The sequence below is a fragment of the Protopterus annectens genome, chromosome 6.part0, assembly GCF_019279795.1.
Source record: "Protopterus annectens isolate FY-2018-M chromosome 6.part0, PAN1.0, whole genome shotgun sequence".
NCBI lineage: Eukaryota > Metazoa > Chordata > Ceratodontiformes > Protopteridae > Protopterus > Protopterus annectens.
Genome location: NC_056737.1, coordinates 1407835903 through 1407848876, shown reverse-complemented (window position 1 = coordinate 1407848876; position 12974 = coordinate 1407835903). Strand labels below are relative to the sequence as shown.

Sequence of the window (12974 nt, the reverse complement as noted above, 5' to 3'; positions counted from 1 at the left end):
CTATTGTGTGGGGACCAACTTTGACTTCAAAAGACTGACAGTAATTCCCAACTGATTGAAAAGGATAAGAACATGCTGGATTACTTGTGACAGTCAATGCCTCAAAGGTGCTGTGAACAGCCAATCGTCAAGGTATGGGAAGACTTGAAATCCCTGTAGCCCCAAGTGAGCCGCTACCACTGCCATACATCTGGTAAACACCCAGGGAGCTGTGGTGAGACCAAAGGGTAGGGCTTTGAACTAGTACTGACTGGCTCCTATCCGGAAGCAAAGATGTCTCCTGGAACACCTGTCTATCTTGATGTGATAGTAGGCGTCCTTGAGATCCATGGAGCACAACCATTTGTCCTTGCATAAGAGAGGCAAAAAGGACTGAGCAGTGACCATCCAGAACTTGGGACTTTTTGACAAACAGATTGAGCTCGCGGAGATCCAAAATAGGACACAGGTCTCCCGTCTTTTTTTGGCACTAAGAGGACATGAGAGTAAGTGCCAGATCCACTCTGCCCTGCTGGGACCTCTTGGATGGCTCTTTTTTTGAAGACGTTGTTAAACTTCCCTGACGGCCAACTCCCTCTGACTGGGTGGAACGTTGAAGAGATACTTGCGTTTGGGAGGGGGTTACAAAAAGGGAATGAAAGCCCCTGGAAACAATGCTTAACACCCACTGAGCAAAGGTAATGTTTGTCCGGCTAGTGGGTTAAGGGAAATGCGACTCCCGACTGCCACCAGGGTACAGCAGCCAGACAATGCCTCAGGAGTGCTGATAGGGCTGTTCAGAGAAAGGTTCCCTGGACCACTGATTTTGTGGAACCCCCCCCCCTCCTACGGTGGTGGCCATTGAAACCCCTGCCACTGGAAGAAGAATCATCAGGAGTGTTCTTAAAGGGTAACTGCCTTCTAGAACCACATCTTCCTAGTTCCTTGCTGGGTCTTGAAGAAAGACCTCTGAAGAGTAGAAATCTTCATCCTGACCGCAGACAAAGTCTTCCCCTCCTGCTCAGTATGGGTCAAAGTGTCCTTCACAGTGGGTCCTAAGAGGGTGGACCCACCAAAGGGGGCATTGGTAAAGGATGCTTTGAAGGGTTCCGCAAAACCACATAAACGTAACCAAGTAGGACGCCTTAATAGCTATGTCAGTACCTGCCGCTAGACGGGTAGCTTCAGCCTCATTGGAAATAGCCTCATCGAGGAATTGGTGAGGGATGTCAGAGTAGAAAGCTTGGGAGACACCTTTTTGAAGTCCACTGATAGCATTAACGCTGTAAGGGAAGTGGAGATCTTTGACCTAATCCCTTTGGAGGCGGGTAAACTGTGCCAAGTAATTGACTGCCCTTAGTCCAAATGTAGCTGAGGCATACACATGCTTCCTGTGATGGTCTATTGCCTGGGACTTTCTATTCAGCAGATGGATCGTGGAGCTCTGCTCTGCCAGCTCCTTTTTCATGGCAGCAGCAACCATGATAGCATCAACCAGAACTCTTTTGCTCCAGAAGGAACAGTCCACAGGAGGGATGAGGAAATTATCTGCTTGTCTGGGAACTGGCTCCACAGTGTCGGGCTCCTTCCAGGCCCTGCCAGCGATAAGATCTACTAACTCTTTAGTGGGGGGACACCCAGGAAGAAGACAGGCCCTTCCCAAAAGCCTTCAGAAACATGGATTCCTCTGAAGATGGGGATTGGGGAGACCATCTGCCCTTCCACTTCAAGATCTCAAGGATGTCCCCAAAGGAGACATCGTCAGGCAGAGCTCTGGGGGACCAGTCTCCTTTATCGAGGTCCGTGTCCTCAGTGAGGGACTCTGAAGGGGAGTCCAAGTGCCTCAATGCACTTTCTCTCATACTGTACCTCCTCCATGGGGGGGGGGTTACGGGGAAGACTCGGAAGAAGTAGGGACCCATCGAGGAGAAAAACCCCCCTGAAGGCTCAACTGGAAGTGCTGATACTGGACAGAATGAGAGGTCTCACCACCCAAAGTAAAGATAGGCAAGGATAGACCTAGAGGAGTGGAAGATGAAACTCCAGTCCTGGAAAAGGTCCTCTCCACCACCAGGAAGGCTGAGGGGCTAGAAGTGGTTCAGTCCCCAACCTTGGAGGGCAACGTCCCCTGGAGAGGAGGAATGAGCTTTGATACAGCACCATGACCCCCCAGACGATACTGATCAGGAGCTATTGAAGGCTGAGGCCCCTAAGGATAGAGACTGGTCCGAAAAGACTGGACCCGATCCCGCCTTCATGGAGCCGGTACCAACCACTCTGGCACTGGGCTCACTCTGGTCGAAGGGTAAAGGAACACAGCAGACCAGGGATCCTGGCGGGGTTGAGAAAGGGGGAATACTCAGCCCAGCCGGGATCTGACTGCGGGTGTCTGGGTCCTGAGATTCCAAAGCCCCTGGGGTTAGACAAGGAGAATGGCTAAATGGAATAGGCGAAGCCCCCACAGCCGGATGGGCTGGGAAGCAAAGAGCCACAGCTCTATTTGGGCTTTGAGGAAGCTCATCATCCTGTCCATGTCACAAGACAACAGACTTCTGGACGATCTAGAGAAAGAGAAGGAATAGGTAGACATAGTCGGGGGACCCTAAAGACCTACGCCGGTGTTCCGGAGTTGGTCTCCGAAGGCCAAGGAGCTCACTGGAATACATGCCTGGAGGTAGAGGGTGAAGCTGTCTGATCAATAATTAGTGTTGGATCGGACAAGTCTATTGGATCTGATGGCTGAGCAGAAGCAGCAATCAGATACAACGAACTGGTCAGATCAGTGTCTGGCATGACCCTGTCTGGATTCGAGGATCTCTGATCCGAAAGAAGACTTTGCAGATCTCAGATCCGAATACCTTGGATCGGAGATGGCCCGGGCTGGACTGAGATCCAGGGATCTAGTATCAGGCAGCCACAGTTTCTTGGAAGGCACTGGAGGCAACGAAGGGGTCCTTCCTCTCTGGACCCAAACGGGAAGCCTTAGAAGGGGAAACAAAAGGTCCTTCCTGAGCCATGCCTTTCAGAAGTAGTTTATTGTGGCGGTCTGCCAAGGCCCTCGAGTTGAATGCGGTTTCCACCCCCCCCTCTCAAACACACAGACACACACACAGACACACACACACACATTGACAGACACACACACACAGACACAGACAAATCCCTAGTTACCTACTAACACATGGCATCAAGGGCAGATGGAAGGAGCACGTCCAGCAACTTCTGAAACAAGAAACCCCCACAGAAGCTCCACTGGCCCATACACTGCCTATAATGAGAAGAGGAGCCACCCACCACAGCAGTAGTAAGAATAAATCTAAGGAAAATGAAGTCAGGGAAAGCAGCAGGCTCAGATGAAGGCACAGCAGATATGATAAAGATACTGGGTGAGATAGGAGAGAAATGACTCCTGAAGGTACTCACAGCAGTATGGAAAAAAAGGTATATCCTAGATGACTGCAGAAAAAGCATACTAGTGCCAGTGTTCAAGAATAAAGGGGCATTCACAACTGTGAGCAGTACAGGGGTATAAAACTCCTGTCACACTGCATGAAATTTCTGGAGAGGGTGATTGATAAATGAATATGCAAAGTATAGAAAGCAAGATGGGAGATAAGCAGTTCAGATTCAGATCAGGATGCAGCCCAACTGACATGATGTTTGCAGTGAGACAGATAGTTGAGAAGAAGCTACAGATGAGGAGAAAGTCCAACTGGGCATTTCTAAACTTAAAGAAAACATATGACAAGGTCCCAGGAAAACTTGATTTAGTCAGTCCTGCAAAGGTTTGAAGTCCCAGAAATACTGGTAGAATTAATGCAAGCTATGTACAAGGACATAATGACTGAAGTACAAACAGTGTTCAGCATCACAGAAGGGTTTCCCAGTGGGAGTAGGTGTGCATCAGGCTTCAGCTTTAAGCCTACTGCTGTTCATACTGGTGGTAAACATTAGCAAATAGGTCAGAGAGGATGGATCAACGAAGTTACTGCATGCAAATGATGAGGCATTACAGGCACAGTCAGAGCAAGAACTTCATCAAAGGACAGTGGAATGGAATGCACAACTGAAGGCACATGGGATGAAACTGAGCACAGGTAGCAAAAGGGGAATCAGAAGTAGCTGATAAGAGACAGAAGGGAAAATAGTGGTTCAGCTTCAAGTATCTGTAAGGGGTGGTTGAGGCAAAGGGAAGTCTGAGTGAGAAGGTCACAGCTAGAATCAGATGAGCTGCAGCTAATTGGCACAAAGTATCAGGTGAACCATAGGACATAAGAATGCCAAAGAAGCTGAAAAGTAAGGCATAAAAAAACATTGGTGTGACCAGTACTATTGTATGGTACAGAAACCTGAGCAGTAAAGGCAGAGCAGTTGAGGAAGCTAAAGGTGATGGAGATGAAGTACCTCAGATGGATATAGGATGCACACTACTGGAGAGATGAAGAAATGAAGACATAAAAGTAGAAGCCAAAATAGTTCTCTCTGACCTTTTCTGCAGTTGGAACAGATTACAGTGGTCCAGGCATATGTGCAAAAAAGCAGAAGACAATTTGGTGAAGATGACCTGACTGACAGGAAGAAGGAAAGAGGGTGTTCAGCAAAGACGTTGATGGACTGTGTGACAGATGACTTGAGACAGTCGGGCATGAGTGTCGAAGAAGGTAAGAGAATGGTAATGAATAGGTAGAGATGGCAACAGTTGACATGACACCCAGACTCCGTGTAGAAAATGGGGAAAAAGGGTTGATGATGACAGTTTCCCAAAGGGCATTACATTTTTAGCACTGAGTTTTAAGCCACGGCTTTGGCATCAGTCATTTTTCTTGCAAGATGTTGGTGTCTTTAGGAGAATCTGTAAATGCTCCCAGTTTACAGACATCTGCAAATCTGCTGAGCCAAAGGCTTTGGACATTAGCCTTGACTTCCTAACAAACAGGAATGGGCCCAGCAATGAGCCCTGGAGTCCTCCTCTGGTATCTGGTCCCTTAGTGGAGGTGGTCTCACTGATCTTGACTTCTTGGGTCCTGGGTGTGAACCAGCAGGCAATAGAACAAGTTATGTAGGGATTAATGCCTAGCAGGCTCAGGGACCTTATCAACAATTCCTGAACAGCGCACTGTATCAAATGCATTAGGCAGGTCAAGGTAAGTAGTACGTACTCTTCCTGTCATCCATTGTCTTGTTAATCCTCTCAAAGAATCTAACCAGTTTAAGTGGGCATAGCCTTCTTTTAATAAAGCCATACTGCAATGTGTCCAGTGTCTGCAGGTTGTCAATGTCTTTGTATATGATTTCCATGATAATTCATTCCATTATTTACATATTAGGCTTGCTAGACTGTTGGGTCTGTAGTTGCCTTAACTGGTTAATGGTCCACCCTTATGGGGGGAAATGACAAGCCTGTCCTTGTAGGTTCATAGGTGTTTACTAGGCTAATGACCACAAGGGCCTTTTAAGCCTAGCCATGCATCCCAAAACTGTTAAGTTCTGGTGTCTCTGATAAGTGTAAGCAGGGGGCTTGGAAGGTGAAACATTTACAAGCAAGGTCCTGGGAGATAAACCATTTAAAGGTTGCCTGCATCTATTAGCAACATGGGTGCCAAACCAGGGATGAATTTCCTGTTCCCATACAACTGTCCAAGTTACACTTGAATTGGGTTAGGGAGGAACTCTCTCTGCTTCACATGGATGGGCTTGTTCCAGAGAAGGGGTAGTTTCTGGGATACATACCTGTCTCTCCAGTATGTCTGATTTACATTACAGGCAAGGTTTAAGTCGTTAAAATGGGTAATTGCTTTTTGTTCAATGGATATGTATGAAGTTCTTCAGAGTGTGGTCTGACGATATCTTGTGTGCCAGGCATAGAACCCCTCAACAACATGTAGGAGACAGAATACAGGGATAGAGCATTGAGGCAGTCTTCACAGGCAATATTACTTATGCCTATTTTTTTTAAGTGAGGAACTTCTGCGGATGTTCCAATTGTTGGATATGCCTGGTTAGGTACATACTAAAGAGGGAATTGTACTCAATGACAGGTCTGATGAATGCAGAATACAGTCGAACAATGACTTCTTTGGACCTAGATGCTATACCTTTGTTTATAAGTTATACAACACACAGTGATTTCCTCAATACTGTAGACACACGATGGCCAAAGGATAGATTACTGTCTGTGTGTGCCCCCAAGTCTCTGATTACTGGGTCAACTCTTACGGCTGTGTTGTCAATATAATAAGTTACCAGGGGTGGATAATTTCCCAAAGGATATACTATTATGCATTTATTAGCATTTAGTTTTGGTCCACGACACTAAACTTCTTAGAGAACATTTGTGTCAGTGAGCGATTCAATGACAGCTCCTAATTTGCAATCATCTGCAAATTTAGCCAGCCAGAGGCCACCGACATTGGCCTTGACTTCAGAGAAGTAAATGCAAAAGGGAGTGGTCACAGGACCGATCCCTGAGGGACTGTGCTTGTGCTAGCCTCTTTGTAGAGGTGGACTCCCTAATTCTAACTTCCAGGGTCTTGTCTACGAGTCAGCTGGCTATCCACCGGGTGACACACAGGTTTGTACCTAACCTCTTATGGAGGGGAATGACTGTTGAGAGCCTCCATTCAGTTGGAACATGGCCGGTTTCCAGGCTGTAGTTGAAGAGTGCCTCAAGTGGTCCTAATAGGTCGTTAATAGGTCATGTTTTAGACTGTTCAGCTGGAAACTGGGGATACAGTCAGGACCCATGAAGACAGTGTTCTTGACTTAATAGAGTGCCCCCCACACCTTCTTCCTGCTAATAGCTAGGGGAAGTACGTTGGAGGGGATTTCATTTAGTGGAGCTGAGAAGTCGGGAGTGAAGTTTGAGCTAAATTTATCAGATGGTAGATTTGCTATGTCACCATGACCAGTAAAGGTAGTACCATTCACCACCAGTTCAGTATACTGCATTGTGCTGCCTTTACGGTTCTAGACACAGCTGAAGAAGGTCTTGTGATGGTCCTTAGCTTGCAAGGCTATCCTAAATTTAGAGCTGGTCTTGTTGGACTTAAAACTCTTAGTTTACTGTTTAGCTGTATAAGCAAGCACTTGTCTTTACGGGAGTTGCGCTTGCTGAGTTTTGGCTATAAGTTTTCTTTTTTTTATTATATACCCTTGCTTTGATGAGGATTACACCAGTGGGGTTTGTTTTGTGTTTACTTCTTTTAGGACCGAGAGCCTCTATACAACCATTCACACATTTGTATAGGGACTCTGAACAACTTTGCATAGGTAGCTGTGATCTTGGGATTTGGAAGAGCATTTTGACAGATTGTCACTTAATAGGATGCAGTTTGTCTTAACAGTTCCTAACTGGTGCTGGTTTAGAGGGGTCTTCTGTGTTGAATATTACTTCAAAGGAGACAGCTTTGCGATCTAACCTCACTAGTGAGGTTGTGACAAAAGATGGAGTGCAACCCTCACTCATGTTGGCAAGTACCAGATTCAGAATGCTTGATCCTCTGATAGGAGTGCGCATTATCTGTTCAAGGGTGTTTGTGCCAACAAAGTTCAAGTAGTACTGTGCCTGTGAGTCATCCATGAATAGGGTGTTTGGTTGGATGGTAAGTGCTTCTAGTAAGTTTAGGCAAGACTCATGGCACTCCAGGGACATAGATGGTGACCTGTATCTAGCCAAGATATAGTAATGGACCTTGTCTAAGGTGACTTGCACATGGATGAGCTCCATGGCATAATCTTGTTTAACCAACTTGGTGGTATGTTTGCTGGTAACGTAGATAAAAGCACCACCACCTTTGGCCCCGGTCAGTGCTGTTGCTGGTCTATGTGTGTGGAAAGCACTGCAGTCCTGCACTGCTGGAGTACATTTTATGGCCTTAAACCAAGTCTCAGTCACAGCACATATGTGTACATTCTCAGGCGTGATGATGACTTAAATGGTATGGAGTTTTTTGTTTAGGCTCTGAGCATCAGGCAGTAACAACTTAAGGATGCTTGTAGTCTTTTTTAATATGTTTGGTAGTTTTGACTTTTTGGCACTGCCAAAAAAGGTTATAAAAATGGGAGGATTGAGTTTTAGCCAATATATGAAAGCATGGGGGGTGGGGCAGCCCATCCTTGGCAAAGCAGCATAGTCTTTTGACATTGCCATCCCATGCTGACAGTTACTGGATTCCCCTGGACTGACATCAGAAACTAAGCCAATTAAAATCAGTCATGTTTTGTTCATACTTGTTATCACCCTTAATGCAGGTAGAATGCTGCTCAACGAAAGGCTCATGCCTATCTGTGTCATATATTCAGAGATCCATTATGTCACTTTTTTCAAAGTCCAGCGAGGCAAGTCTCAGGTTATTTTTATCCTCATGGACTATGATAGAATCGTATCGGTACTCGAGGTACAGGGACTTGAATGCATGTATGAGATTGTGGATCCTGACTCCAAGCAGGCAACTATCATCTTCATCTTGCAGTCTAACCTAGTGAGTGGGACATCTGTGCGATGCACAATGGAGTCCCCGGTGAGGATTATTTGATAAAGTAAATGCTTGCACCTTATGGGCTTTGCACTTGCAGAAACCATTGGGTGTAGACTAATGTGAGATGTTTGTAGTTGATTTTGGTGTGTGTTTAAATGATTGCCGAGGAGCAGTGTTACCATTAGATGGCTTTAGAGGTCTCTGCAATTTGGGAAGGTTTCTTTTAAGCACATAAGACAATCTGTGTGTATGGCAAGTGCAGTGTGTGAGGGATGTGTGTGTGGATATTCCTGACAATCTCAGTAGTATGGGAGATTTCTGCCTCCAAAGAAGTTGTGTAACATCTCTCATAAACAGTTTTGTTTAATGATTAACTGGTTGTCAGAGAATTGCTACATTGCCTTAGGATGTCTAAATCTACCAAACAGGCCACACAGACATTTGGAAATTGCATACCCATGTTGTTCGGATCTGGAATAGGCTGGGTTGTTTAGAATTAAGGATTAGATTTTAAGAGGAGTGTCTTAGGATAGTACTGGGATTAAGGGCAAGATGTTATACAGTGATAGGCTACGGTAGTGCTATTCCAATGTGCAAGTTAACTGCTTTAAGCTCATTTCCACACAATGCTACACTGTTTAACAGGTTTTGAACCCAACTGTAACTTACTTTACTGTCTAAACATTTTACTATAAAGAGCATAGGTAACATCTGCTACTTGGTGGGCAACTCTGTGCAACTTGCTTGATTTATAGTAAAGAAAAAAGTTTGACAGCTGTTTCCTATGTCCTCTAGACAATAATTAACCATACTTCAAGCTTCCTTGTGTGCTTCCCAACTCAAAGATACCAGGTAAACCCTTTCTGCTACAAAATGGATGATCCTGGAATTACTTAATGTAAAAGCATGACAAAAGCAGCTCTCATGCGAAGATTAAACAAACTACCACCAAACAACTAAATCTCTGGCTAATTCTCCATTCTGCAAGGTGATTTGATGGCAAACAGAACTAGAAAAGCCAAACAGAGAAATGACTAATTTTGCTACAAAAAAACTCTTAAAAATGGTCAAAACAGTAGTGAACACTGCATAAAACAAGTACAAGTGCGATAAATCAAGACAGAATCCTTATCTTAGTTTGGATTGCTTTGGATGCAGTGGAAACACTTGAAAGGTCCTGCAGAGTTCTCAGTAAACAAACAGCTTTGCAAATTTGTCTGATTTATACTATAGAAAAAAGCTTGGAAGCCGACTCCTATGCTCTCTAGCCAATAAACAATTATACTTGGGAATCCTGTTGTGCGTCCCAAATCAGAGACGCCAGGTAAACACTTTCTGCCACAAAATGGTTGATCCTGGAATTTCTTAATGTAACCGCACAGCAAAAGCAACTCTCAACTGCAGATTTAACAAACTACCACCAACCTTTCAAGTGGATATTTAACAATAAACTACAACCAAATAACTATGCCCCTGGCTAATTTTGCAAGGCGATTAGGAAGCAAATAGAAAAGCCAACAAAGACATGACTTTTAGCTGCAAAATAAAATACATGCTTCTTTAAAAATGCTCAAAAACAGTAGTGATCACTGTATAAAGTAAGTACATGTGCAATAAATCAAAAAAATATTCCTATTGTATCTTGGATGGTGCTGGATGCAGTCAAAACACTGAGAAGCACTGCTGAGTTCATTATGTATAATGAATGGCATTTACAGTCATTTTCAACAGATAAGTCTGAGAATTACACAGCAAAAAAAGAGGCAGAGCAGCAGCAGAACTGCTTATTAAGATTATATAATTTAAAAAACAAGCACTAGACACAACAGCTGTATATTACTATTTATACACATTAGACAATGCAGTATACACTTTTTTTCACCAAGTTACTACTGTTTGCTACATGTTTATATCAATTTTATAAAAATACATAAATTATAAAAATAAATAAATAAATAAATGCAGTTTCTATGGGGGGTGGAGGCAATCAACTTCAGTTAGCAACTATGAACTGTTTTTTTTTTTTTTAAAGGCTAATGTTTTTAACTCCTCAGCCTAAACATTATGTTATTTAAGCCCAAAGCTTCACATACTCCTGTCTCAATCCATGGTACTGATGCAAGTGCAAAACAGAGTTTGAAACAACATCAGAAGCTCTCTGTAAAGTGTGTTTTGTGGCTCAGTTCACTACTCAGAATGACAAAATATGTTACAGGAACTTGTTTTATTTTGCTGTTGAGATTTATGTAGCCACCTGATGCTTAAAGAACTGCAGGACACAAATTGATTTGTATTCCTGAGAAACGATCCGTCAATGAAGCCCTAACTCACGCTGGAAGCAACTCCAAATTCTGAACCACCAAATGATGCTGAAGAGACTTGGCATACAGGTGCTGTGCAACAAAAGCAGTATCACTGGTCAGACCGTCTGGTTGCTAGTACATCTAGCCCAACTGCCATCTCATGTGCCCCACACAGCTGCACTTTTGGCATGGGAAGTAAGAGCAAACATAATCAGTGCATCAACAGTAAGACTGGTGCAAATGCTGACCTGTTTTAGAAGAAAGCCAAGTAGCCAACGATCATTTTTTAACTGTTCCATTTCCCATGCATGCTCACAGAGCCATTAAGTTTATAAGGACTCCACAGCTAGCTTTAACTGTACAAGTCATTACAGCTAGCAGTTTAACACTGTGTGATCTCTCCATGTCTAAACCTCAGCAACACTAATAGTGAAGATCACTACTAAACTAGCCATAGAAAAGAATGTTACAGAACTTACTTCAACATACAAGATTAAAATACAAAAAAATGCAGTGCACAGTGCTGATTAGATCATGTTATGTTTTTCATAATTAATTATCATTAAATGATCTCAATAGAAAATAAACATTATAAGGTACCTACCTGTGTCAGTATGTGATTTGAATGCTGCTGTTGCGATACAGTTGGTGGGGGAGGTGGGAGTGGTGGGGGCTGAGGGACATGTCCAGTCACAGGGGTTCTTCCAGAATGCTGACCAACTGGTGGATTATATACAACTGCAGTACCATCTGGATTTAAAAATGGCCGACCTACATCAAAACAACTTCCCTATAGCATTACAACAGGTCAGTGTTTGTGATTAACATATTTCACTTCAGAAATCACATTATTTTCAATCAACAGTATTAAATACACTGAAGCTCTAGAGAAATATAATTCAACATAATCTTCTAGTGAAAAAACATCCACACAATAATCTTGTTTTAGGTAAAATTGTTATAAACTGGTAATTTACCACAACTTTGAGTAACACATCTAAAAATCTACTTAAACGTATATGTGTATACTAAATTTACTTGCTTGCTTTTGTTAAGGTGTGTAGAACACTGATCCACTTTGACCATTTTCAGATTCGGCACAGATAAAGAGAAGACGAGGAAACAGAGTTCATATTTTACAACTTAAAATCATCTTCTAATTCAGAAAACTATGGTCTTAATGTTTCATTTCACATATAGAGAAAATAAAAATGATACACTCACCAAAACTATGCATTTGTGTTGTCCATTTTCATTCTTCATCAATGAATGGGTCTCGGGGATCTGACTCAACCACTTTTCTTCCAGATTCTTGTCCAACTCCTCCCCTTACTGCTGTATGCCTCAGATCGAGTTTGCTGTCACTATGTAACAATCTAGACTACAGCTCATTACAATAAAAGGAACAGAACAGGAGGTAAAACAGTAACAGGGGCTCCAAAAACTTTACCAGATCACTCTCAAAGGGAAGGGGGTTGGGAAGTTGAGGAAGAATGAAAATGGACAACATAGATGCATAGTTGTGGTGAATACATAACTTTTATATTTGATGTTGTCATTTCCATTCATATGTATATACAACAAAAGAAAAACTGAGCCAACAGAAAAAAATGAATAAATTCAACAATATAACAAATGACTTCATACTTTAAAAAGACACGCTAAACAAGCAACTAGCACTTTCGTCCTTTTATTAAGAACATAAGAAATATTTACAAACGCAGACAGATGGCTTAAAATACACAATAGTATGCGAGTCAAAAAATTCTGCATACAATCCTCAATCAAAAAATAAAACAAAGAAATAAGAAACCAATAATAATCCTATGTATCTAATGAATAATCAATAAAGGGTGGTACGTAGTGCAAGTTCCGAGTATCTGTTGCTAAGTAACATATAAATGAATTACAAAATAACAGGTAAGTAGAACTGATTTTTATTTTCTTTTTAATAAGACTGAGTGTTTTAGCTTAAGACTGGGTTAACTCTAAAAGGTGTTACTTAAAAAGCGAGCTATTGCTGTTTTGATTGTTAGACTGATGTTAAATTTAATATTAATAAAGTTGAATGCTTTTTCGGAATTGGGTTACATAAGAATTAACTCAGGAATGGATTACTTTATATATATATATATATATATATATATATATATATTAATATTTTTAGTTTAGGAATGATTCACCTTTTAAAATAATTTTTTTATAGAAAAGAACT

The 12974-nt window shown here is 42.5% G+C and overlaps 1 protein-coding gene across 11 annotated transcripts in view; it reads right to left on the bottom strand.

Annotated features, from left to right (window-relative positions):
- Positions 1 to 12974, bottom strand: part of R3HDM1 (R3H domain containing 1) — a 2579330-nt gene that overhangs the window by 1378537 nt on the left and 1187819 nt on the right. For all 11 annotated transcript variants that reach the window (XM_044074947.1, XM_044074954.1, XM_044074957.1 and 8 more), the window contains one exon: positions 11364 to 11530. In XM_044074947.1, the coding sequence (XP_043930882.1) occupies positions 11364 to 11530 (167 nt within the window). The remainder of the gene's footprint in view (positions 1 to 11363; positions 11531 to 12974) is intronic.